General features: G+C 47.7%; 1 protein-coding gene across 5 annotated transcripts; it reads left to right on the top strand.

Moving 5' to 3' along the window:
• The first annotated feature begins 6,167 nt into the window (after window positions 1-6,167).
• Window positions 6,168-17,512, top strand: DXO (decapping exoribonuclease). Of its 5 annotated transcripts, XM_078610917.1 has the most exons (8): window positions 6,168-7,313; window positions 9,480-9,703; window positions 9,972-10,260; window positions 11,996-12,131; window positions 12,533-12,627; window positions 13,542-13,838; window positions 15,473-15,564; window positions 16,057-17,512. In XM_078610917.1, the coding sequence occupies exons 1-6, from the start codon at window positions 6,487-6,489 to the stop codon at window positions 13,657-13,659; spliced, it is 1,689 nt and encodes a 562-aa protein (XP_078467043.1). In that variant the 5' UTR covers window positions 6,168-6,486; the 3' UTR covers window positions 13,660-13,838; window positions 15,473-15,564; window positions 16,057-17,512. The 5 variants fall into 5 exon arrangements, with proteins under 5 accessions (XP_078467043.1, XP_078467045.1, XP_078467044.1 ...); XM_078610919.1 differs by lacking the exon at window positions 15,473-15,564 and having other exon boundaries at window positions 13,542-13,628; XM_078610918.1 differs by having other exon boundaries at window positions 13,542-13,628; window positions 15,473-17,512.
• The last annotated feature ends 8,051 nt before the right edge of the window (window positions 17,513-25,563 follow it).

Below are 25,563 nucleotides of genomic sequence, written 5' to 3'. Positions count from 1 at the left end.
CCTCACCATCCTCACCATCCTCACCGTCCTCACCGCGCTCACCGTCCTGTCGCGGCTCAGCTGCAGGATGGCAACCACGGGCACTGGCCCCTCCCGTTCCACTGACGACCTTTCGACCCCCTGCCATCGCCTACCACCCGCATACGCCCGACTGCCATATTCATGTAGTTTGGTGCTGTCCCGGTGGTTTTATACAACGCAGAACAGGTGAGATAACAACAACAAAAAACACACCAAAGGCGTCGAGTTACTCTCGTCCTGGCTGCGAAAGGAAGTTATCACCCCCGGTTTTTCAAGTTCAAGTTATGGTGGCAGCGTGGGCGTAATCGCATATGTACGTGTGTTTCAATGTATGCTGAACTTCTTTCGCGCCGTACGTAGCCAACCGTGCGAATCATAGGTGCGGGGGAAGGACAACCGACGTTAACACGAAAAAAGCAGTTTTGAAGAAAGAAGTATGCATTTGGCAGGTCAATTCTACGACGCCGATGATGAACGACACCGCCACAGCAAGGACAGACCCTGAGCCCCACGACCAGGTGGATGAGGAGCTGGTTTTGGGATCCACCGTACGAGCCCTTTGTAGAGCCCGACCGCCCAGACGGGCAAACACCCGTAGCGGTGGGTCACTCGCACAACATCGCACACTCACTCAGCGATTCCACAACCCGTGTTAAGGACTCATTGTACGCGACCGACTGCGTCGTATCATCTATTAGGGGGCCGCCACCGTGGCAAAATGTTAACTACCTTGCTTGGTATACGGGAGGTCGTGGGTTCGATCCCGGCCCTGACGCCTGTGGATTTGGAGTTTGCGTGTTCTCCCCGTGGTCGCGTGGATTGTTCTCTCCGGGTCCTCCGGTTTTCCCCTCCACGTTTAGAATCAACATGCGTTTAGAGTATTTGGCTGCTATAGATTTTCACGTGATGATAAGCCACTTCATTGCGCGATCATATGTGGCTAGATGGCTTCTGAAAAACAGCTGCATAGCTCAGCAGCTCTTACCTGGTAAAATTAAAATAAATGTTTTTTAGTTTAGTACTTTGCCCAACCACCATGCAACACTTTTCTTTCTGCTTCTCACCTCACACTGCACTACTCTAGAATCCCACCCCTTATCACCGTGCTCAACCCAAGAGACGTACTAACTCGTGTCCATTACATCTTTGATAGTGCTGTTTGTGGCTGGCCGCTTGGCGATTTTGGGTCGTTGCGCCTGTACTCAGCAAACCGCAGCGAAGTAAACACCAAAGGCGTGCCCGGAGAAAAGCCGAGCTCAGCAGGGGAGAATGTTTCAATGTGCAGCAGTTAGGACTTTTTTGAACATCCGTCATTGGTCCAGGGGATTTTCGTAGTGAGGCATGTTTAAAATAAGAAATAGCATCCACAATTTGGAAAGCAATGACACCTCTCGAAGCCAAACTCATCTGTGGTAGATCCTTTGTGGAGTGATGTGGGGTTTTCCAGCACACTACAATTAAATGAGCATACAGTACTCTTGAACACCTCTACTTAGGTGTATGGCTTTGAATGGAAACGCATGATTAAATGTATAAGTGTGACAGCCTGAGGACGTCTTCAATGCCTCTGCTCGCTGTTCCTAAATTCACAATGGTTGACATGAACACTTTGATGCAACACTGAATAAAAATGGAAATTTCCAGTAAGGTCAACATGATTTGAATAATCTTTATATATTTTTTGCTGTTTATTGGATAAACGTAAAACAATGAAATGTGTATCCGAGGTTATTTTATCGTGGCTAATCAGTTCAAACCAGAAACTAGTAGGCCGAACCCGAATTAATGTATGGGTGAGAATATGTCATCCCTGTACAATGGACACTCCTGTTCATGATAAGCCACTTCGTTGAGCGATATCTGTGGCCAGGTCGCTTCTGAAAAGAGAAGCTAATGGCTCGGTGGGCTTTACCTGCTAAAATACTAAATAGTTTAGTTTTCATATTGTTGGTTCTTTCGGTAAAGTTACGTGACTTTTATTTTTCGATTTAAAGCTTTCGTGACTGCAGGGATTCATCTTCTTGGTTCTTTCGGTAAAGTCACGTAGAAGGGAAATAATAAAATAATAAAAATAAAACATAATAATATACAATTCTCATGACGATTCGGCCACAACGCAGGACGGTTGCTTGTGTTGTGGCCGAAACGTCGTGAGAATTGTATTTTATTATGTTTGATTTTTATTATTTTATTATTTCCCTTCTACGTGACTTTACCGAAAGAACCAAGAATATGAATCCCTGCAGTTACGAAAGCTTTAAATAAAAATTTAGTTTAGTTTAATATGTATTTTTTTTGTGTGACTTGGTAACCTTTCCCATACTTCGCACTGCTATCGTGTTTTTGTACCGTTTGTTTTGTTGTTGTCACGTTCTGACCCCGTGCCCCTACTCGACATCTGTGAAAAAAGAGCTTCATAGCTTATCGGATTCCTCCACCAGTCTGGATAAAGATTCTGATTCTGCGGTGATCCGTGGGTGTTGTGGGCAAGCAGGGAAGGAGAAATCCCTGCTGCATTTCTGCGTGGATCTGTGCTTCCCAACCAACACCTGCATCACTGTCTGCCTCTACTACTCGCCGTACTTCTGACTGCTGGGAAAACAGCAAACATCACCGACTCGCAGCCGGCATCGGGAAGTTTGCTTTGTAAAACTACTGTTGATTAATTCTAGATTTGAAGCTTTCGTGACTGCAAGGAATCATATTCTTAGGTTTTTTCGGTAAAGTCACGTAGGTAAAACGTGACTTTACCGAAAAAACCTAAGAATACTGTTGATTACTTGAGGTGTTGGGACCAACTGGACATCTGTGAAAAAAGAGCTTTATATCATTATACCTCCTTTGCCAGTACCAACATATAATAATCGGGTTCTTTCCCTTTTTTCTGGCAACAAAACTGAAACCTTTTTTTTTACAAGGAATCATGTTTGTATTAACTACAATACCTGCAGTCAGAATGCTTACCCCGAGCCCTCATTACTCTGATGGTGCGTTGTCTTTGAGTTGTGCGCCTTTTGGCGTCTTCTGGTCGAACACCATGTGAGACTAGGCTCTAAGGAAAGCTGTCTCTGGTGTGGACCAATCAATTTCAAGGACAATGCATACATTATCAGTGTGTTTCTTTGTTTGCATTCTGACTGCAGGTATTGTGGTTAATGCAAACATGATTCCTTTATAAAAAAGGTTTCAGTTTTGTTGCCAGAAAAAAAGGTAAAAAACCCTATTATTATATTGTCACTTCCAAAACAACAAAATCATAATCTTTATTTATACTGGAGGAATCCGATTAGCTATAAAACTCTTAATAATAGGGGGTTTCCCCTTTTTTCTGGCAACAAAACTGAAACCTTTTTTACAAGGATTCATGTCTACATTAACCACAATACTTGCAGTCAAAATGCAAAAAAAAACACACTATGATCATATATGCATTGTCCTTGAAACTGATTGGACCACACCAAGGGACGGCTTTCTTTTGAGCCTCGACCCAATTGGTGCTCGACCAGAGGACGCCAAAAGGCCTTTCAGAAAGGGGCTCAAAAGGTGAAGGCTCAAAAGAAAGCCGTCCCTTAGTGTGGACCTATCAGTTTCAAGGACAATGCATACATTATCATAGTGTGTTTTTTGTTTGCATTTTGACTGCAAGAATTGTTTTCCTAGATTTGAAGCTTTCGTGACTGCAAGGATTCATATTCTTAGATTTTTTCGGTAAAGTCACGTGGGTAAAACATTAAAAAAGTAAAATAAAATAAAAAATCACGACGTTTCGGAGGCAACACAAGCTTCCGTCTTCAGGTGGAACCGTCACAGCCACGACAGCTGTATCATGTTACTTTTTTAATGTTTTACCTACGTGACTTTACCGAAAAAACCTAAGAATATGCAAGTATTGTGGTTAATGCAGACATGAATTCTTGTAACAAAAGGTTTCAGTTTTGTTGCCAGAAAAAAGGAGAAAAAAACCTATTATTAAGAGCTTTATAGCTAATCGGATTCCTCCAGTATAAATAAAGATTATGATTTTGTTGTTTTGGAAGTAACAATATAATGGATGCTAAATGACATCCTGGTCAAGTCGGGGGGGGGGGGGGAAGGTGGCGGGATGGAGGCTAACTCTGCTAATTATAATTTGAGGGTAGCTAAAATGACAACCACTTTGTGGGATGTATAAATAGTTGTTGTCCTTTTGAGTGATTGACCCCTGCTATGAGGATGTGGAATTATCACCAATTGCTCAGGACAATCACCCTGCCAGGTGCTCAATTGAGCAGGGAGACATTTTTATTTGTTGCATTCTGATTATAGTGCTTACAAATATATACATAGTCGGGCTTGTATTGCCTCAGGCATATCTACGGATAGAACACTTAATGATTATATGAATAGGTATTAAAGTAAGTTGTCTATGCATTCACTGGTGCTGTGTAATGATAATTCCTGCCGTAATTTATTTCCGGAATATTTTTCAAATGTTCATCGTAAAAGTACCATCATCAGTAGAGCTAACCGGCTCTTTCATGACCGTGCCACCACATCACTCTCCCACTGCGTAAGGGTGAACCTATACCCATTTGAAAAAAAACAACACTGCCTTAAAATATATGAAGTTTCAGGCAACGGCCCTTTTCATTGCAATGACCATTCTTCAAATGCGATAAAGACGGGCCATTGCCTGATACGTCACCGATTATACAGGATTTTTATTTTATTTTAAGGCAGTGTTGTTGACGAGTGTGTTCAGTTTTTTATTTATTAATTGTGCTTGTGCACCACTTGCCAACGCAGCATCCAACACCACATCATTCGTTTATGATACTCGTACGTATGACCAATCGAATCTCGCATACAAAATAAATAAAAATGTGTCAACGCAGCGACTGCATCAGAACTCTAATTTCGTTGTCTTGCTGACATGTGTGTGCGGTGTGTAACCACGAAAATACTGAGTGGAGATTTTCAGTAAGTGACCCTCGGTGCACATAATCTGCTGTGTTTTCCACTTGCGTCCCCTCCCACGGATTATTATACTGGTAGGAACCTCCTGGTTACACCAGCCCACAGGGGATTATTGTGTCCGTCCGTCGTGCATCCAAAAATGGGATGGGGCTGGGTGGAGAGGGGAGGGAGGGGCTGGGTGGGAGGGGCTGGGTGGGGAGGGGCTGGTCACCCCGTGGTGCCCTTATAAAACTCAACGTTTAACCTACTCACGCCGGCTTGTGCCCGCCCTCACAGTCGGCCATATTTGCGGAATACACCACGCCGCCGTTGACCCTGGCCATTGATCGAGCAACCCAATGTTCCTACCAGCTCCCTCCGCAGGAATGTGTTATATATGTGATCATCGTTCACTGAACTTGTTGTACGTGACCTGTGTTTTTTGCTCATACAGTATTTATTCTGAGCGTGCATTTGCAGCATGCTTTATTGCAAATCTTATATTTCACAAAAGACAGTGTAATTCTTTATGGGATTTTTTTTGCCAGCGATTTTCTATAATAGCTACAACAATTACATTACCCGTATTCTCCAGAGGATGACAATCTGGTCATACACAACTTATCGGAATATAAAATAAAGAAACTCGAAATTCATACTTAAGGTGCTTGACGTAAGTTTCAAGTATGTCGATTGTGAAAATTCATCGCCAACTTCCCGGACGACTGAAACAATCATATGTTGCGCGTTAAACCCTTGTGCAAGTGACAGTTTCATTTATTTGGTTAATTCGGGTGGGTAGAGTGTCTTGCAACACAACATGTTTTATTGTTATTATTTTATTATTTCCCTTCTACGTGACTTTACCGAAAGAACCAAGAAAATGAATCCCTGCAGTCACGAACACTGGAACTCATCAGAACAGGGGGGGAGGCGGTGTGGGGGTTACGGGCAGGACGGATAAATCGATTTTAAACAACGCACAGTAACGGAAAAGTGAACGAACAACAAACAATCAAAACAATTCGTACTCCGACAGTGCCCCCTGCTGGCAGCTCGCAGCACGTGGCCGCCGCGAGTCCATTTTGTGGCCGCGGTCGTCGAAGCGCTCCCCCCCGCACGGTTACGCGACGACAAAAATCGCCCCCCCCGCGTAGCCCCCCCCCCCCGCGTAGCCCCCCCCCCCGCGTAGCCCCCCCCCTGCTGCCCCCGATTTAAACGCGCGCGAAAAAAAAGCCCCACAACCGTTGACAATCAACAAACTCCAGGCGAGGCTTTACGAAATTCTACATTTTTTGTTACAAACAGGGGAAAAAAAACACCGCTGGCGCTAAAACTAAAATTTAAAAATTGTTTCGCAAACCCCCTCAGCGCCCCCCCCCCCCTAAAAATAAATTAATTTCCCACAAAGACGCCCGGGGCCCGACGCCGATGTTCGCTAGGCCCAAGCCTACGGTCTTGCCTGGACTGCCCGCCGGGAACGGCGCCGCTTGACTCGGCCGCCGAGGCGACAAGCGGCCGCCGCGGAGGATGTGGAAAGAGGGCGGCGGCGGTGGCAGCAGCGGCGGCGGCGGCGACAGCGACATCAGCCCTCGCCCCGACGACTCTCGTCCGCGTCTCGACGATTCTCACAAACGAAAAGTCGACGGCGACGCGGGGCCTCCCGGCGCCAAGAGGACACCGCGGGCGGCCGAAGCCGGTGGAGGCGGCGGCGGCGCGCATGGTGGACACGGGGGTCGAGTCGGTGACATCCCATTGTCTCTGTCCACCCGGCCACACGATCACGGTGGTGGTTTCCCCTTCTACCGCCAGCCCGTCGAGGTCGGATGCTTCTCCCTGGACGCCGAGCGGCGCTTCCACGCCGACGCCAGGCAGCTGCGTTACTACGCTCCACCAAAAGGGGACGACGACGGTGAAGGCGGTGGTGGTGGTGGCCGTGGCCGGGTTCGCGATGGAGTTCGTGGGGCGGCCTCTGGGCAGAGGGACGCCGGCCGTGCTGGAGCTGACGACGGCCACGGTGGCAGTGGTGAACGTGGCAGTAGCGACGGAGCAGGTGATGGTGGCTGCGGAGAACACGGCCTCACTGCTGGCGCCGGTGACAATCGTGGAGGTGGTGCTCGAGCAGGAGGATTTGGCGTTGCCGCTACTTCTGGTGGGGGTGGAGGCAGTGGTGGCGGTGGTGGTGGTGGTGCCACACGTGTGGAATTTGACCTGCGGGACGGATACCCCGAGCGCTACGTCCAGCGAGACGACAACATCAAGGAGAAGCTGGACCACGTCCTGCGATGGATCCTGCCGAACCGGTACAAGTTCGCCCTCGCCGGGGAGAGCTTGCGGGACAGCGCTGCCATCTCCAGGTGAGATAGAGAGAGATAGAGAGAGACGAGGGAGGTGGGGGACAACTTAGCCGTCATTATTTGACCTCCCGACCCTCCCCCCTCCAATGACGACGGCAGCATTGCCATCAATTGCGAGTCAACTTCGTGGGGGATAAGTCGCCAAACGGAGAATCGACAAGACGCGACTAAAAGTAGGCGTTCGGAAGTCGTCAACAATAGCGATTGATTCTTCACACCACACCCGGGTTCAATCGTAGAGAAGTTACAATTACAGCAGGCGCCGTATTGTTACACGGATGTCGAACCAGACTGTTTACCCCCAATTCGTGTACGGGGAAATTCAGTTTTCGGGTCCATACGGCGTGCAGCCGTTTCAATACGGGCAGAAACAAATATTGTCTATTTGTGTTTCTGCCTTGTGGATGGGACATTGTAGGATGAACGTTGAGATTTATAAGGGCACGGGGCGACCAATAAGGTCTGAATTGGTCTGTAATAAAGTAGGCACTCATACGGAGTTGACAGGTATGTTGTTATCTTAATTTATTCGTTACCAGTGACACAATTCCAATTGTAATTTAGCCCAGATCCAGCTTCATGAAGTGCAGTATTGCCTTTTTGTCATAATTCGTATTTTGTAGCTTTTGAAACCCCAAAAAGTCGTGACAATCGCTAAGTTGACAACTCTTGATACGCATTCGGCAGAGCCCCTCTACCTGACAATACCGAGGAACAGAGAAGGTGACTTCAGAAGCATTGGTCGCGGTGTATTTGATGCATCAGTGTGTATTAGTATGCATTCTGACAGGTTTACAGAGCGGCCATGTAACCACGTGTGTAGGACTATGATGTTTACGCAGTTACGCGAACACAATTGTACATAGGAGACGGAACTGTGAAAATGAGACGGTTAAAAACGAGGTGAAATAGATTGAACCGGTTCTTGAATTGAATCCCATCCATGGGGAATTATTACACTGTTTGTAATAAACGATTAATAACGTTCACCACTGAAAAAATGTTCAGTTTTGGTCCATCAACCTCTGGGATTCGTGGAACAGTGTGTTCTTAACAACATCTTCCAACAGTATTTAGAGCCTTTTCTTCCTGAAACATTTGATCAATGTTTTCCCTTCAGCATTTTACCTAACAGGTGAACTTTTAAACTAATGCTGGCTGGAATATGTGCTTTAATGACCCACATATCACCAAGACAACACGCAAAATAATGGTTGTAAACAGCTGTCTCGGAGGTGTATCTACCTGAAACTTAAGCCGGGCCTGTGACGGCAGTGAGCACCAAAAATGAAAGATGGCAAACACGGAAAAGGTCATAGGTTACAATAGTGGAAGAGGGGCAAGGTAGTGTGATGGTAAAGCCAACTAGCCAATTACACATGAACCCCACCTATGACCATAACACGAATTTATGAATATGGTGTTGTCTTCTTTTACAGAAGATGGGGCTGCATGAGAGGTTTCCACCTGTCCCTGCATTTTACCAGCTTCACTGCTTTCTTGTTTCCCCTTTTGTTTTGCCGTGTCTTAATCCAGGACACCTGTGCCCTTCCTCCGTTTCTTGTTCCGTGTGCCTGTGTGCATAACGCCACGTGTGGTATTCTCTCCATCCATTCTAGACACGCGTCCAAATCGTCAAAGTCGCCTCTCTTGGATCTTCTCTTGTCAGTGTGACCTCTCGTCCCCGTAATTCTCTTCTTGCTTTTGCTATTTTAGTTACCCAACCATACACTCAACTTCTAACCCCCCAGTGCTTCGCCAGATGGGCTGTATAGATTCGCTTTGTGAATTCATTCATCACCCAAAATCGTGACCGTTCATTAAATCGCTTTGTGTGGGTCTAAGCAGTGGAGATAATATGCATATGTGTGAATCATTGCGTACCTGTGGGGTAATTGTAATGGACAGCCTCTTTGCCGGTCCAATGCTGGATGAAGGCCTCCCCTAATCATTTCATAATTAATCACGCTAGAGAGTGCAGGCTGGTGTAGGTGGTGACCAGCACTGGTTCAGATATCACTCATACTGATTTTAGTCATGGCCAGTAATCAATCTCAGGATGCTGGGTTTATGGCAGAGTGTGGAAAAGCACTGCGTCAGTGTTCCACTCCGTTGTTTTGTAATCTCGTACGTTTTTATCGTTGTCTCGACGCTCGCTAACGAAAGCTTGCACACGGACGTGGTGACGTGGAGGGGCCACCTGACGAAGGTGGCCTGCACGCCGTACGAGCGACACGAGGGCTGGCTCATGGCCGTCACGCTGCTGGCCGGCACGCGCTACATGAGCGAGATGGAGACGGAGGAGGCGCGGCGGCAGCGGGGGACGCGGGACGCGCGCCAGCGCGAGATGACCTACTGGGGCTACAAGTTCGAGCAGTACCTCTGTGCAGGTGAGCGCCGGTACCACCCTTGTCGATAACAGTTTACTCGTTTGCAACCCTTTGTCAGTCCGCTGCGGGATGAAAGCTACCTCACCACAGATTAAAACGTGGGATTTTAAAGCATGGCATGGGCAGCTTAAAACATGGGATTTGAACCCAGGATCTCGGGAGCCAGTGGCTCGGTGTTATAACCTTCGAACCACCCAGCCATCCCGCCACCCCAATCGTGTTTTCCTGTAATGAGGCGTTGATTACCCCTGCACGTTTGTGTCTTCAGAAACCCCCGGAGGGATTCCGGACCCCGGCGGCGTTGTCAACACAAATGAGGCATTCTGCACGGTGGTTCGGACCCGGCTGAAGAGCCACTCCCTTGTCTTCGCCGGGGAGGTCGACTGTCTCTCCTGCCACAATGCCGAGGTGGACAAGAACCGCGATGCCGAGCCAGCAACTCCAGCCCGTCGGGCCTCAGGGCAGAGGCCTCAGCAGCAGCAGCATTCCTCCAACTATGTGGAGCTGAAGACCAGCCGCGAGTTGTACACCCCCAACCAAAGGCGCAATCTGCACAGGTCGGTATCGGCGTTTTGGGTTTTCTTGTCAGGAGCAAAGCGATTGCGTGGCCCACTCGGAAGAAACTGAGCTGCAATCTCATCCCAAACAATGAATGAAAGGAAATTTGACAGATACGTAACCTGCAAAAAATTTCATATTGAACTATTATAACATCGCCTTGACCATGCCAGCATTTTACAGGATGTGTTATTGTAAAGGACTTTTGTAAGCTGGCCGGGTGGTGCTTTATGTTTGAGTCTTTGGCTCATAATCACAAGTTTGCAAGTTCAAATCCAGGTCAGAATCATAATATTTATCTATGCTGGAGGAATCCGTCAATGATCCACTCAGCCCATCATCTTTCCAGGGCCCTTAAAATAAGTACCAGTCTGACAACTCTGTTGTAATTATCCTCTGAGGATGCTGGTGTTGTCATGGAAATGTGGAATTTCCACCACTGACTCAAGGCAGCCACCCAAGTACCATCTACACCCATTTTTTGTTATCAGGGAAACTTTGTCAATATTGGCCAAAGTATTCTTTTGGACCCCCCACCTCAGGAGCAGCTAGCCCAGTGACAATGAGGGGGAGGGTCTACAGTGAAACGTTTAGCTGCCAATGATCCTCACAAGGCACTGCTATGGATAGACTGCTCTCAACAACGTGAATGTGGAATTGCCACTATTGGCTTTGTTTCTGATTTCAAAGTCACATCGGCTCCCCAGACTCCCTGTTTGGTCCAACGGGTTTCTCTGCTGACGTGTGCAAGTGTTTCCGCCCGTGGGGCCACCTGACGTGGCTGCTGTGTGCTCGCTTGATTTACATCCTAGCAACGTTGCGTGTAGGGAGCCCCCTCTGGCTCTCGTGGCATTACCAAGGGACTGTCGTCGTGCGAGCCGTCAGCGCGGTGTTTACACGGGGGGGTCACTTTACGATTGGCCTGTGTAGACTTGGTACGTCCGACGTCTCACAGTTGCGTAAGCATTTCGTCATGTGATGCAATAAAAATACCAAGTTGCGTATGAGCCCGTTAGTGTGCGCTACTATGCCGTTTGTGAGCACTGTCTTTGCTGAATGATCGTTGTAGTATTTTTATGAATACTAACTTTTTATTTTACCAGGTAAGGCCCACTGAGGTATACAGCTCTTTTACAGAAGTGACCTGGCCACAAATGATAGCCCAGAGACGTGGCTTATCACGTGGAAATTTATAGCAGCCAAATACTCTTAAATGCGTGTTTCTAAATGTGGAAGGAAAAACCGGAGGACACGGAGAAACATACACCCGACCACGGAGAACATGCCAACTCCAAATATACAGGCGTCAGGGTTGGGATCTAACCCACAACCTCCTGTATACTCGGGTAGTTAACATCTCGCCACTATGGCACCGGTGGCGAGATATCCATACACTCTTAACAGATGGTCGCAATCTGTTGGAAGGAAATTATGGGAAGCTCAAACGCCAGCATGGTGTAAATTGTAAAACCATTCTACTCACCATATAGTTTACAGCACCTGGAGATGCAGGTCGCATTTAGACATTGGTATCAATCTAAATTGTATTTGTAAAAGTGTATTTTATTAAGGGAACACAAGGACCCCATGCACATGCTGGTGCCAGTGTTCCTTTTCATCCAAAATTTGGCTAAAATTTTCCGATATCTTCCTCAACGACAGTGAGAGAAATTACCAAAGCAGTGCATTTTGGCCTTTTTTTTAAAATAAATTTGTCAATTTGGGTGCGTCTAGGTTTAAGCTGATCAAGTGGTGGGCCCAGTCGTTCCTGGTGGGAGTGCCAAAAATAGTGGCCGGCTTCCGTGATGACGAGGGCGTGGTGCGGAGACTCCAGACCTTCGAGACCCTGCACATCCCCAAGATGGTCGCGGTGAGACGTGTCTCATGCTCAAAAAAGCAAAACGTTAAATCATCACCTTGCTCATGTGAACATTAAACCCGGTGATCACTTGAGAGACGAGTGGAAGGCGACATTGGCCCGTTGTTGGGAACCGCGCTTTTGTGTTAAGAGCAGAGCAAGTTTTGGAGGACGCCAGAAGTAAACTTGCATGTTTCTCCTGCCCTGGTTCATTGCAGAGATCGTGTTGCTGCTAATGAAGGGCGCTAATAAAGGGCGCTAATGAAGGGCCGGGCTGTGGGGCCAGTGATTAATGGGCCTTTCACAGAAGCTTACTTGCGGGGCGGGGGCACTGTGTGTGCGCAAATGCGTTGGCATTGGCACCTTCTGATGTGTATCCTTTCCGCGTACGTTCACGCATTTTTGTGTTGTAGGATGACCAGGAGGCGTGGAATGGCTCGGTTTGTCTCAATTTTGTGGAGGCGTTTCTGACCTTCATGAAGAAGGTTGTGACAAAGGATGACCCAAAGTGAGTGTGGGGGTTATTTGAGCATATTCTCCATGCTGGACAGTGCGAATTAGTACAGGTGGGGAGCCATAGATATTTGTGCATAGGACAGTACAACAATGGATATTTTTGCTCGTGCCCTCTGCTGTGGCTCTATATTAGGACCACAAAATGGAGGCCAAGCTTGCCCCAATTTAGTTTTGTTTAGCTTATGCATATTTTCATGACACATTTACAGGGCTTGCCAGTTTATAACCTGGATCTGATTATACACATAACATCTTTAAAAGGCCGATCTTTATATTTTTTTAATGACCTGTTTTAATACATCCCTGATTTGAGTTTCACAAAATTTATTATCACGCCATTTGTCCGGCAAAGTCTCAATGAAGGTTTGTTTCAAAGGGGACCTGTATTGGGATGTTTGGCTACTTATTATAACATACATTTGCATGTGGGATGACACTTAAACACCATCAGAAAACAAATCCATGCGTACAAGGGGATAACACTTGGAAGGTCTTGCACAGACAGGTTAAAATCCACTTTCCCTACCATATCTGAACCGCCGTACAACTCGGCAGGCTTGAGATTTCACGTTTGTGTTATCCATCAACCCTCCCCTCCAGAGTGCTGGATCACAGGTGAGCACAACCGTTCCCTGCCAATATAGAATAATAATAATTACTGGCTTGATGGCCACTCGACAGCCAGCAGAGGGGATAACATGCCCGAGATTGTCCATCATGGAGATGGAGCGATAAACGTAGCCAAATTTGTCGTCGAGATGGGACGATGAATTCGGCTCGTGTGCAGGTCTAAGATATGTCTATTGTTTCCTGGCTAGACTTAGGAATGGCTGTGGCTTGGGAAGGCCTTCATCCAGCAGTAGATTGTTTACGGCTGCCACCTGACGATGGATTGCTGGCTTGCAGGACGGTGTACCTGTTCTCCTGGGAGCCTGGCCGCGACGTCACGTACAGCGTTCACCCCGACTCGGAGCTCGCGTTCCTGCCCGACTGGTACGTCAGCGAGATGGTGAAGTCGTCGTGACTGGCGGAGAGAGAGAGCGTTGCCACCCTCTCGCCCGCCCATCCGCCTGGCGCCAGCGGGGACCGCCCATCGCCGTCTTGTTCATCGAAGCCACGAGCAGAGAGCGACGGAGCGAGCGAGCCTAATGGGGATGGTGTCACCACCTCCCTCCGTTCTCCGCTCTAACACGTCTTGACGACGTAATGTCCACCCTCCACTCCACCCCTCCCCACCGCCACGGCCACCACCTGATTTTATGCAGGCGCCAGGTCAGGTGCTTTTAATGATATAAATGCGAATTGCAATTAGTTGATTATGAGGGTGGCATAATTACTAAATCGCAACTAATGGACTATAAAATGGGACACTATTTAAGAAGCGTTGCTGGGAGGGAATCAAAATAAGGGTTGTTGGGAGTGCATTTTGCGCGAGATAATTCACCCCAGCACTTTGCTGTCTGCCCTCCCGGCTGTAGAACCCCGGCAAATGACCGCTGTTAACGGGAATGGAAATTACGGCAAATGGTCCGGGAAGATTAACCGGAAACGAATGCCGACGTATAAAATATAAAAAAAGCAACGAACTGAAATAAAAGTACATCGATCCGTGGCAGCTTTTAGTGCAGAAGCGTTTGGGGAGCTACCACTACTTACAGGGTGAAGACAAACCGAGTGAGCGGTGGAGTACAGTCATTCATCCTGGACTACCTTATAAGAGGGACACTCTTGTGAGTGTCGTGTCCTCGTATTGCAAGCGTCGTTTACAAGCAAACAGCAATGATTATTATGACGATGTCTCATCAATGTGTGCGCTCATGGCGTGAGGGCTGGTTTACGAACATTCCCTCCTTGCTGTGAATGGACGTTTTCCCCGAAGGGAGTTTCGTCGGCCGTGGTGAGACGCGCGTTTGATGAGCGGTTATTGAAATGTCGCGAAGGAACGCACCCACGTTGGGAACATTTAAACATTTTCTGCGTTCAGTTTTTGTCACCAAGCCGAGTTCAAGTGGGCAACGAGCAATGTGATGGTGCTTTTCTCTGCTGGTGTAAATTCCACATTCCCATGGCAGGGGTTGGCCGAACACTCATCTGACCACAGTTGATAGCCCACTTAAGAGGTACTCGTTTTATCAACACTTGAGGGTGAATAGACCAAGTCTTAACTCCGACCAGGAATTCAACTCGCGACTTTTAACTTAGAGCACCACCCCAGCCAGTGAAAATTAAACACCTGGCTCTCAATAGTCGTTCATAGAAATTATAACATGGACTGATCACCCCACTTGTGTCTGTCCCAGCTTCTTGTTAAACAACTTGGCAACGTTATGTCAGCACTAGTGGTTTCCCGAGCGAGAGTAAACTGAAATACGTGTGTGTAATATAAAATTAAATGGCCCCGAACAGAGAATAGGACGATGCTGTGTCCGTTTCGTTCCGGATCATAATTGAGGCAGTCGAATAGGTCTGCTGGCGATATTAATCCCGGAGTGCAGGTGTGATGCGTAACAATTCAGGTGATAAAGGAGTATACATGTGTACAGCTAAATTGCCTCTTGGTGATCGCCGATCATTCTTACCGTAGTTAGTAAATCGGCCCCAGTACCAATTGTGAACGACCAGTTTAGAGACTGGGTGGCTGGAAAGCATGATCCACTGCATGATAAAATAGTGCTCTGAAGTCGCACTGACGAAGCGATCCAAAATGGGTTTTGGACGATTTGAGGATTTTGACACACGCCGAATCAGTTTTTCGTTTTGAGGCTTTGCGCAACTCTCTTGCAGGTGAAACCCCCAATCGTTTGTAAAACCTGACACCCCAAACTTTTCCCCAGTAGATGTTTCCATTCGGGCTAATGAGTGGTTAAACCAACGAATGTCTTCAAGGGATCTTTCAACATTATCAACACGTATCGCCAGCGTACAAACGGTAAGTTGGGTTGGGATGGGCGTGAAGTGTAATGTAGGCTTAAAAAAACAAGTTTCTTAATTTTTTTTCCCAGCATTTCTAATTGTGGCATCAGTGTTGTTGTGTCATGGGACGTGTCTTGAACGCTCTCCGAGTTGTATAACGACCGACATTCTCTTTGCTCTCGTCGCCCCTCCGCTCCTTCCCGTCCCTCCCCCCCTACCCTTCCGTAATCCCCAAGCACCCTCTGCCACAGTCACTCATTCCTCGATCCCTACACGCCGAGACCGTCGAAAACATTCTATTCTGTTTCCGTTTTGTAAGCTTTGTCAAGCCCCTTGGCGCTCATTAAATATAAAATTAGATGAGATATCACGTAACTTCTTTTGAGATCCCTTCAAGTGACCTCTTTTATCCACAATAAATGGGCGCTGCATTTACCCATGCTCCCTGCTGTACGGTGATGTTCGTGACATAACTCTCAAACTGATTTTTGTTGTTCTTCATTCTCAGAGCCGAAAATGTTGCCCAAAGCAGCAAAAATACCAATGTGAAGTGGTTTTTGTTCATTCATTGGGTGACCTTGCCGAGACCATCCACTCACTCCCCTTGAGAACCCGGTTCAATCACTGACAGCTGAAGCCCACATTTGGAAGCCAGGAGCTCAGCAATGTATGCTCTGCGCTGTTGACCTCAGAGTCACCTGGCCACCTCGATATCGTATGTTTTAAAAAAATCCCTAAGATGTCGAAAAGTCTCTTGAGAATCATTGTTTAGAATGTGTGATTCACAACACTGGTCTCTGTGTACAGCTGCAGCTGCTGCAAGGGGGAGTCACAGTTGGGGTCAGGATCTGGGAAAAGTCACTTGTGTTGCGTGATTTGTGACTGGGGAATTATCTGGCATGGGAAAGTACTGTTCCATTGGGGCAGTTGACATGGCAAGCGGTAGCGCATTTGCCAACTGTAGAGATTCACAGTTCGCGATCCACGTCCGCCCTGGTTAATACAACACGGTCGTGTGTGTATTCTTAAGGGCAAAGACGTTTTCGGAACTGAAACCTATTAAACTGTCAACCCCTTTGTCAATGGGACCAGTATCAAAATAATTTAAAAAAACAAGAATACGCTTTACCCTTGCTGGCAATGAAACTTGAGATGTTCAAACACCAATATGTACCGATTGCAATGCATACAGTCTGCATTAACCACACACATTTTTGGCAAAACATGCAAACAAACATGCTGTAATAATATATGCCTCGTCTTTATGCGTGCACGTTTGTTGATATGTTTTGCCACAAGTTTGTGCGGTTAATGCAGACTGGACGCCTTGCAATAGGTGCCTGTTTGGTGTTTGAACATCTTAACACCTGTTTTATTGGCAGAGGAAGGTTATGAAGCATATTCTTATTTTGACTTTTTTCTCAGCCTGTGTTTCTAAGTCAATCGAGTAGCATTTTTATACGCATAAAGCCACACCTGAAAACCATAAAAACGAGAGCCATTCTGCTACCAGCTGTGCCCAGCGTTTCAAAAGAAGTGTCGGCGAACGGGACAATGTTTCACAACCACAAAAGGTGTTATTTAATGTGGTCTTTCTGTGGAGAGGGAAGGTTTGTCGTGTGGCTTTTACGAGCCACGCTTAAATGTCGATGATGTCAATCGATCTCTAAAACTGCTGACTTTGTGTTTTTTTTTTGTTCTTCCCATGTGTATATTATATGAACCCTAATATTTATGAGAGAAAAAAACGTACACGTAACGTATTCGAATTTAACGTTTTACATGGTACGTTCACCGCAAAAATAATAGAATTTGCTTTTACGTTTTTATACTGTGTTTCCTTGTATTCTTAAAAAAAATAGAACAACCAAGTTGGAATTGTTTCAGAAATGTGACTAAATTGTATATTTGTGTACCGTGTAAAATATTGCAAATAAATCACGTTTTTTTTAACCGACAAAAAACTCATCTCGCTCCTTGAATCACGTCAGAACCAGGAGGACCTACGTCTGCACTTCAGGAGCGGGTGTTTGAGAACCACTGCCCCAAGCAGTAGAGCTAGACAGCCAGTTTAGATTTATTTTCATAATCATATCCATATACCCAGTCTGTTACCCCCAGCTTCACACACTACCATCACCATTACCACACGTTGTTTTTCAGCTTGCACATTTCTAATTTAACCCCCCGGCAGCATAACAAAAGGCTGCTTAATCTTAGCGTTCTTATGTACTTCCGCCCCCTGCATCACAAAGCTTCAGTTTGAACTCCATACGTTGCCACCAAGCGCCCTCCCCGTTCCTCACATCGTTGCCTCCCAGTCCACAGCCCGCCCACACACTCACCATGGCCCCTCCCCTCCCTCCATCCCCCGCGACTATATAATTCCTCGTCACAGCCATCTCTTAGACACACTTAAGCGGTTGTGCTTTCGTTACGTTGTCCACACTTGAAGAAGGACGCTTGTGTTGCGCCCGAAACGTCGTGATTAAATTTAGTTGTTTTCATTTATTTTATTTTTTACATACGTGACTTTACCGAAAAAACCAAAGAGTATGAATACAACCCACGCCTACAATGAATTTCCATTATTAGACATGAGATTAGGTATTCTTAAAAAAAAAATCGATTTTCTTTAACCATTGTGATGAGTGCAGTGGCCACCAGTGGCTGGATGTGTCACGTGAACCCTTTCAGGTGCAACATGTGAATAGCATGCGATCCGATGCATATTCCAAGAGCTTAAACATTTATATTGTTTGAATAAATGCGTTCTTACACCTTTACCGAATTGTTATTTCATATATTTAGTTAAAACATTATCACTTAGACACGTTACAGGAGGGGTCCTGTGTTGGAATGTTTGACCGATTCCTATTAGAATGTTTTGCGTGTGGCAATACAGCCGATGAGTTGGAGAACGCCCATGCATATCGAAGAAGAATGCAGTAGATCATCGATTATATCCAGCGGCTTCGGGGAGGGGTTGGGCGCCGGGTTTCAAAAATGCGGGATAATCACTACATGATTTATAAGTGTATTTTTGCACATTATTGCATGACATGTTTGTAGGCGTTGTATGTGTTTACATTTGTTAACTACGTGAAATACGCATTAATAAACATACAAATGGACACTAAATATCCTACTTAAACAAGTTACCGTATTTACTGTACCGTACTTACCACTCCCTTCTCAAGGACTCTGCATAGGGTGATATATACGTGCAGAATTTCATTGTTTAAGTTGTATGTAGTGTAACACATTCCTGCGGAGGGAGCTGGTAGGAACGTTGGGTTGCTCGGTCAATGGCCAGGGTCAACGGCGGCGTGGTGTATTCCGCAAATATGACCGACTGTGAGGGCGGGCACAAGCCGGCGTGAGTAGGTTAAACGTTGAGTTTTATAAGGACACCACGGGGTGACCAGCCCCTCCCCACCCAGCCCCACCCTCCCCACCCAGCCCCTCCCCACCCTCCCCTCCCCGCCCAGCCACTACCTCCCCACCCAGCCCCTCCCTGCACGACGGACGGACGGACACAATAATCCCCTGTGGGCTGGTGTAACCAGGAGGTTGCTACCAGTATAATGTACCGTGTATAATAGTTGACACTGAAATCAAGCGAGCTATACTTGTTTTGTCACGCACGCGGTGCCGATCGCTGGACTGGTTTTCAGCTTTTGGAGCAGTTTTGGCGGTTTCGCCGGATCGGGCCCGGGACCGCCGGATAATGTTGTAAGCAGCCGGATAATCGATGATCAACTGCACTAAGAAGGTCCACCACACAAGTGGCATTACAAACAACAGTCGGGTGCGTGTGTGTAAAGACTTATCCCGACCAAAGGCATGTAGAATTTCCAGCTCAGGGCCACCAACAGAGACGCGCACCACGCCGCTATTACTCAGAAAAACTGCGTGAATTCGACCACTTTTACTTGGCGCTATGGAGAGCATTAATTTATTGTACCCTAACACATTACTTGCCAAGGTTGTTGCGTATTGCTTTCTCCCTCTCGCTCTTTTTGAGAGAGCGGCGTTGATGATGATGATGATGGGAGGGCGCCAGCCACTCGTTGCCAGTTATCGCAGCAGCAGGCTGGCCAGTAATTAATGAATGAACGCGCCTTAATGAGGACCGGGTCGCAGATGCTGCTTGCATCGTGGCAACAGGCTCCTTTCACCTCCTCTCCCCGAATCGCCGCGGTGACTCCTGCTGTGGAGGCGACTCGTTGTGTTTTTTTCATCCTTTATATTAAGTTCACTTGCTTGCTTGCTTGCGCGCTTACGACCGTGCAAATCTTTCGGTCGTTTTTAACCCACTTCCCGTGATCCAATCGAGCTGACATTTTGCACACAGACTCGTTGTGCGTGACAATTTATTTTCGCGAATTTTTTTTCCCAAAATTTTCCACTTTTTAGGAAAATTGTTTTTTCATATTTTATTTAAAATACCAATGTGATAAAAATGAAACTCTTACTCAAGAAAAACATAAATGAATAGTAAAATAAAACCGATGCCACGCATATAAAGGATTTATAGTGAAAAACTTTGTTTTTACGGGTTAATTTTTTTCTTTTGCTGCCCAGGGCTTAATTTCAGATGGAGCTGCCCGGGGCTGAGCTTCGGAAAATATTACTCGGCCGTTCTTTACACCCATCCTTCCAACTCCACCACCATTTCGGCCACCACCACCACGGCCGGAGTGGGGATTTGGGTCCCGTGAAATGGGTGGCTCTGGAAAGTATTCCATGAAAAATGTTAACGTGATTTAGCCTCTCATCGACAAACTTCACGCAGGGGGTCGATTACATTGCCACTGCTTTGTAGAATGATAATTATTTACGCAGGTCGCCGGTTTGACCCATTGGTGCGGCAATTGAAACGCTGAGAAAGTTTCAGAAATCACCCTGCCTCTGTCTGTCCACCAACCCAGCAGTATAAAGAACCGGTCTTGGGCCTCCCCGAGGTCGATTCAGCCTCAAATGGGTACCGCGGTGGCTAGGAGATGTTAACTACCTCGCCTGGTATACAGGAGGTCGTGGGTTCGATCCCGACCCTGACGCCTGCTGTAAATTTGGAGTTTGCGTGTCTCTCTCCCCGTGGTCGCGTGGATTTTTCTCCGGGTCCTCCGGTTTCCCCCTCCACATTTCGAAACACGCGTTAGTCGAGTATTTGCCTGCAATACATTTCCACGTGATAAGCCACTTCGTTGAGCTATCATTTGTGGCCAGGTCGCTTCTGAAAACGAGCTATATCGCTCAGTGGGCCTTACCTGGTAAAATAAAGCATTGTTCAAATACTCTTTTGTTCCTTCGGTAAAGTCACGTAGGTATGAAATAAAATAAATACATTTATTGTATTTATGAATAAGGAAATCATGTTTATTTACTTATTTTTGTTTAACTAAAAATAAAATTTGTATTTTATACCTACGTGACTTTACCGAAAGAACCAAAGAGTATGGATCCCTGCAGTCACGACAACTTCAAATCTAGATTGTTTAAATAGTTAATAGTTTGAAATGAGTACCTGGTGCGGTGCGTAAATTTCACCACTCGGGGGACAAAGGCGTGATGCTGGCCGCCCAACACACCCCCTTGTGCAGGCCTTCATAAGTGCTCGCTAACAGCACTCTCCCCAAATAGCCTGTTCAGGATACATGGGGATTTTTGCATTGCGTTATGTATCGCCGCGTTCATATGGGCAGACGACAGCTCGTCACGTGGGTTTGGCCGCAAGCTGCTCCCAGGATGAGAGGCAATCTGGTGTTTTAAGAGTTTACAATAATTTGTCTGTGCTTCTGTAATAACACACCGAGGTGTACGTACGCACGCGGCCCATACGCACACGTACGCACGCTCACCCAGTATCAGCTCAGCGTTCCTGTAACTCGTTGTATAATTGTTGCGATCAGTCTAAAAATAATAATCTGTGCAATATTGTTTTACTTCTCGCGTGACACGGTTGTTTTTTGCGCCGATTCCTATTCGCTTCATTGCTGTGCTTTCATTTGATTTCTTTGGCTTTTTCCCCATCTGGTGGCCCAGGTCACACTTGCAAATCAGACTCTGATCTGGTCTCTTGAGTTGCCACCTACCTGGCTAAGCAAATAAACATGAACTGAACATACACAAACACGGTAGGACCAACACCTCGGTCGTGGCAGATCACTGTTATAATTTAGTGGGCTCACATGACATTGACTTCTTCAAGACAGAGGTTCTCTGCAAGCCATCTGGCTACTATGAGAGATTCGTTCATGAGGCTATCCACACATACAAACACAGAGACAATTTCAACCGAGAAGATGGATTCTGGCTTAGCAATCATTGGAAGGATTTGATCAACCATTTCGGGTCTTAATTGATTATGTTCACGCTTACGGTGACTTTCAGACCGCATTCCATTCTCTTCCTCTCCCCCCTCCTCTTTTCCGAACATAGATCGACTCGTCAATCTGAAAAACTGCCAAATCGCTGTCCGTGGTGCTGACGTAACGCCACTTTTTTCAAATTTTCTTGCTGTGGATTTCACACCTGATGATGATTGCTTGTGTTGCAGTCGAAACGTCGTGAGAATGTTATTGTTTAATATTTTTATTATTATTTTATTATTTCCCTTCTACGTGACTTTACCGAAAGAACCAAGAATATGAACATACACAGTTACCCCTTTACATAAACATTCAGCTCACAGAATATAAACACAGACAAAGCTCCCCCGTGTAGCGTCAACAGACTGTTGGGGCAAGTGCTGTCAGCGAGTAGCACCTATGAAGGCCGGCACGACACACGAGGGGGTGGGTGGCCAGCACCACGGTCGGCCGCCTTTGTCTCCCCCAGTGGCGATGTTGACTACACACCCGCACCAAGCACTCATTTGAGGCCGAGTCGACTTAGGGGCGGCCCATGACCGGTTCAGATAATCTCCACCGGTGTTGTTGGTGGCCGTGAGCGGGAATGGAACTCGGGTGGCCGGGTTCGCAGCGCTAACCGCTGCACCACCGCTCCCAACACCGACACACAAAATATGGCGCGTGTTATGACCCTGCCGGACTTTGCGCTGATGCGAGCTCTAAATGAAACTTTAACATCGCACTCCACGTCGGAGAGACGGGCACGTGAAGGAGACTGCTTGTTGTTTATTTTGCTGTACACGCACGCACACAACGTGAACACATTCAGTCGGTCATTCTTGGCGTATTGTTATTGTAGAGTGATCATTACTATGATGAGGGCGGGGAGGGGGGGCAGGGGGTAGAGAAGGTGGGGCGGGGAGTGGGGGGCAGGGAGGGGGGGCAGGGAGGGGGGGCAGGGGGTAGAGAAGGTGGGGCGGGGAGTGGGGGGCAGGGAGGGGGGGGCGGGGAGGGAGGGACGGGGAGTGGGGGCAGGGAGGGGGCGCAGGGAGGGGGCGCAGGGAGGGGGGGCAGGGAGGGGGGGGACAGGGGGTAGAGGAGGGGGGGGAGTGGGATGTCAGGGAGGGGGTAGGGGAGGTGGTAAGAAGGGAGGGAGGGGGCCCCAGTTGCCCCGACTAAGTGAGGGGCATCACGTCGGGAACGAGATGAAACCTTCAAGTCGGTGTTCATGAGCTCGGTGGTGAACGTTTGGAGAGCCGTGGAAACAACAACAACAACAACCTCGTCGTCGTCGTTGTCTGTAAAACAAACAAACAAAACGTACACAGTGTTGAGTATTATTCTAGTGGGGTGTAACTTTAGGCGCATCTCCCCGTATCGTTTTGCAGGCTGCCGCCGCCGCCGTTCTGCGGTTTGTAATTCGCTGCTCCGATTTCGCGTCCGTCCCGGGCTTAGTCCACAACCCGTGCCTCTCGCTCGCTCGCTCTCTCTTAATCCGCCTGCGCGTGTGATTGCGCTCGGAGATTAAACTCGTACATAAACAACCACAAAGCCCCCCCCGGGTAGCCTCTAACAGACTGTTGGGGCAAGTGCTGTTAGCGAGGAGCACCTAATGGATGGGGGGGGGGGGTCAGGACACGACCGCCTTTGTCACAATACACACCGCACCGAGTTCAGTATATTATTTTTTTACGACTGAACTGACCTAGGGGAGGCCCAGGACCGGTTGAAAAGTCGCTGCCGCTGTTGTTTGTCTTGAGCGGGAATCGAACTCGGCTCGTGGTGCACAGTCCGCGAAACGCTGCACAACCAAAGATCCTCCGTGTAGCCTTCACAGGCTGTTGGGGCAAGTGCTGTGAGCGAATAGCATCTATGAAGGCCGGCACGGCGCACGAGGGGGTGGGGTGGCCAGTGCCACGCCCGGCCGCCTTTGTCTCCCCAGAGGCGACGTTTACACACCACTGCACCGAGTACTCATTTGAGGCCGAGTCGACCTAGGGGAGGACCACGGCCGTCTCGCCCTGAACTCGGTCAATCCCGCTGGCGATGATGATGGTGGTGATGATGGTGGTGGTTATGATGGTGATGGTGGTGGTGGTGATGGTAATGGTGGTGATGATGATGGTGATGATGGTGGTGGTGATGATAGTGGTGATGGTGGTGATAATGGTTGGTGACGATGGTGATGGTGGTGATGATGGTGGTGAGGATGGTAGTGATGATGGTGGTGATGATGGTGGGGATGATGGTGGTGATGATGGTGGTGGTGATGATGGTGGTGATGGTGGTGATGGTGGTGGTGATGATGGTGGTGATGGTGGTGACGATGGTGGTGGTGATGATGGTGGTGATGGTGGTGACGATGGTTATGGTGGTGATGATGGTGGTGGTGGTGATGATGGTGGTGATGATGGTGGTGGTGATGATGGTGGTGGTGATGGTGATGATGGTGGTGGTGATGATGGTGGTGATGGTGGTGACGATGGTTATGGTGGTGATGATGGTGGTGGTGATGGTGGTGATGATGATGGTGGTGATGATGGTGGTGGTGGTGATGGTGGTGGTGATGGTGGTGGTGATGATGGTGGTGATGATGGTGGTGGTGATGGTGGTGGTGGTGATGGTGGTGGTGATGATGGTGGTGATGATGGTGGTGGTGATGGTGGTGGTGATGGTGGTGGTGATGATGGTGATGATGCTGCCGATGCTGCTGCGTTGGCATTGATGAATAGGGACATTCAACACCTTCCGTCGTGGCCTTAAATGGGGAAAAATGTTCTACCATAGACGATGTTTCAGGCAATGCCGCCCCCCGCCGTAATGAGTTCTGAGGAAGAGCCATTAACCGAAACGTCGTCTATTATACAGGTTTCCCGCGTTTTGTGCGGTTTCGCGTGTATGCGGCTAACCTACTCATGCCCCAAAATTCGCTGTATGATGCGGTCTGAATTCACACACAGCTACACCATAACGCAATAGATATCGCACGAGTAATTACAAAACACTCGATAACACACCCGGTTAATTGTAATACAACAGAGAGCATAGTTCACTATGCCTTTATTAAAGCACGTTTTCAAATGTGCTTACTCGTCAAATGAACACGCCGGGGTTGTCCACAAAGACAAAGATCCCCCGTGTAGTCTTCGCGGACTGTTGGGGCAAGTGCAGTTTGCGAGCAGCACACGAGGGGGTGGGGTGGCCAGCACCATGCCCGGCCGCCTTTGTCTCCCCTCTCCCCTTGGCGATGTTTACACACCGCACCAGGTACTCATTTCCCGCTGAGTCGATCGAGGGGGGAGGCCCAGGACCGGTTTCTATACCTGTCAACCACTTATCAGTGCCCTACCTTATTCCAGAACAATTCAGACCTTACTACTCACCCCGTACCCCTAATAAATCTCAACGTTCACCCTACAACGTCCCATCACAAGGGAGAGACACAAACAAATAGACAAAAAACACAAGCCCCTATTGAAACGGCTGTACGCCGTATGGACCTGAAAACGCAATTTCCCCGTATAAGAAGAATACTGGGATAAACCGTGTGGGTTGACACAGTGTGGGTTTTCTGATAATCGTCACCGGTGTTAGTGGCGGCGCTAACCACTGCGCCACCGCTCCCCGTGTTTGCACGCACGCACATCCACACAGAAAGA

Source organism: Lampetra planeri, chromosome 35, assembly GCF_965212315.1.
Source record: "Lampetra planeri chromosome 35, kcLamPlan1.2.h2, whole genome shotgun sequence".
NCBI lineage: Eukaryota > Metazoa > Chordata > Hyperoartia > Petromyzontiformes > Petromyzontidae > Lampetra > Lampetra planeri.
Note: the sequence above shows the minus strand (reverse complement) of the source record. Positions and strands in the feature narration are given on the sequence as shown.

What these genes read in the sequence shown, in the direction of transcription:
- DXO (XM_078610917.1), top strand. Translation starts at nt 6,487, where the DNA reads ATGTGGAAAGAGGGCGGCGGCGGTGGCAGCAGCGGCGGCGGCGGCGAC. An exon ending in CGAGCAGTACCTCTGTGCAG is followed by an intron (nt 9,704 to 9,971) that starts GTGAGCGCCGGT and finishes TTGTGTCTTCAG; the next exon opens with AAACCCCCGGAGGGATTCCG. An exon ending in CAAAGGCGCAATCTGCACAG is followed by an intron (nt 10,261 to 11,995) that starts GTCGGTATCGGC and finishes GGGTGCGTCTAG; the next exon opens with GTTTAAGCTGATCAAGTGGT.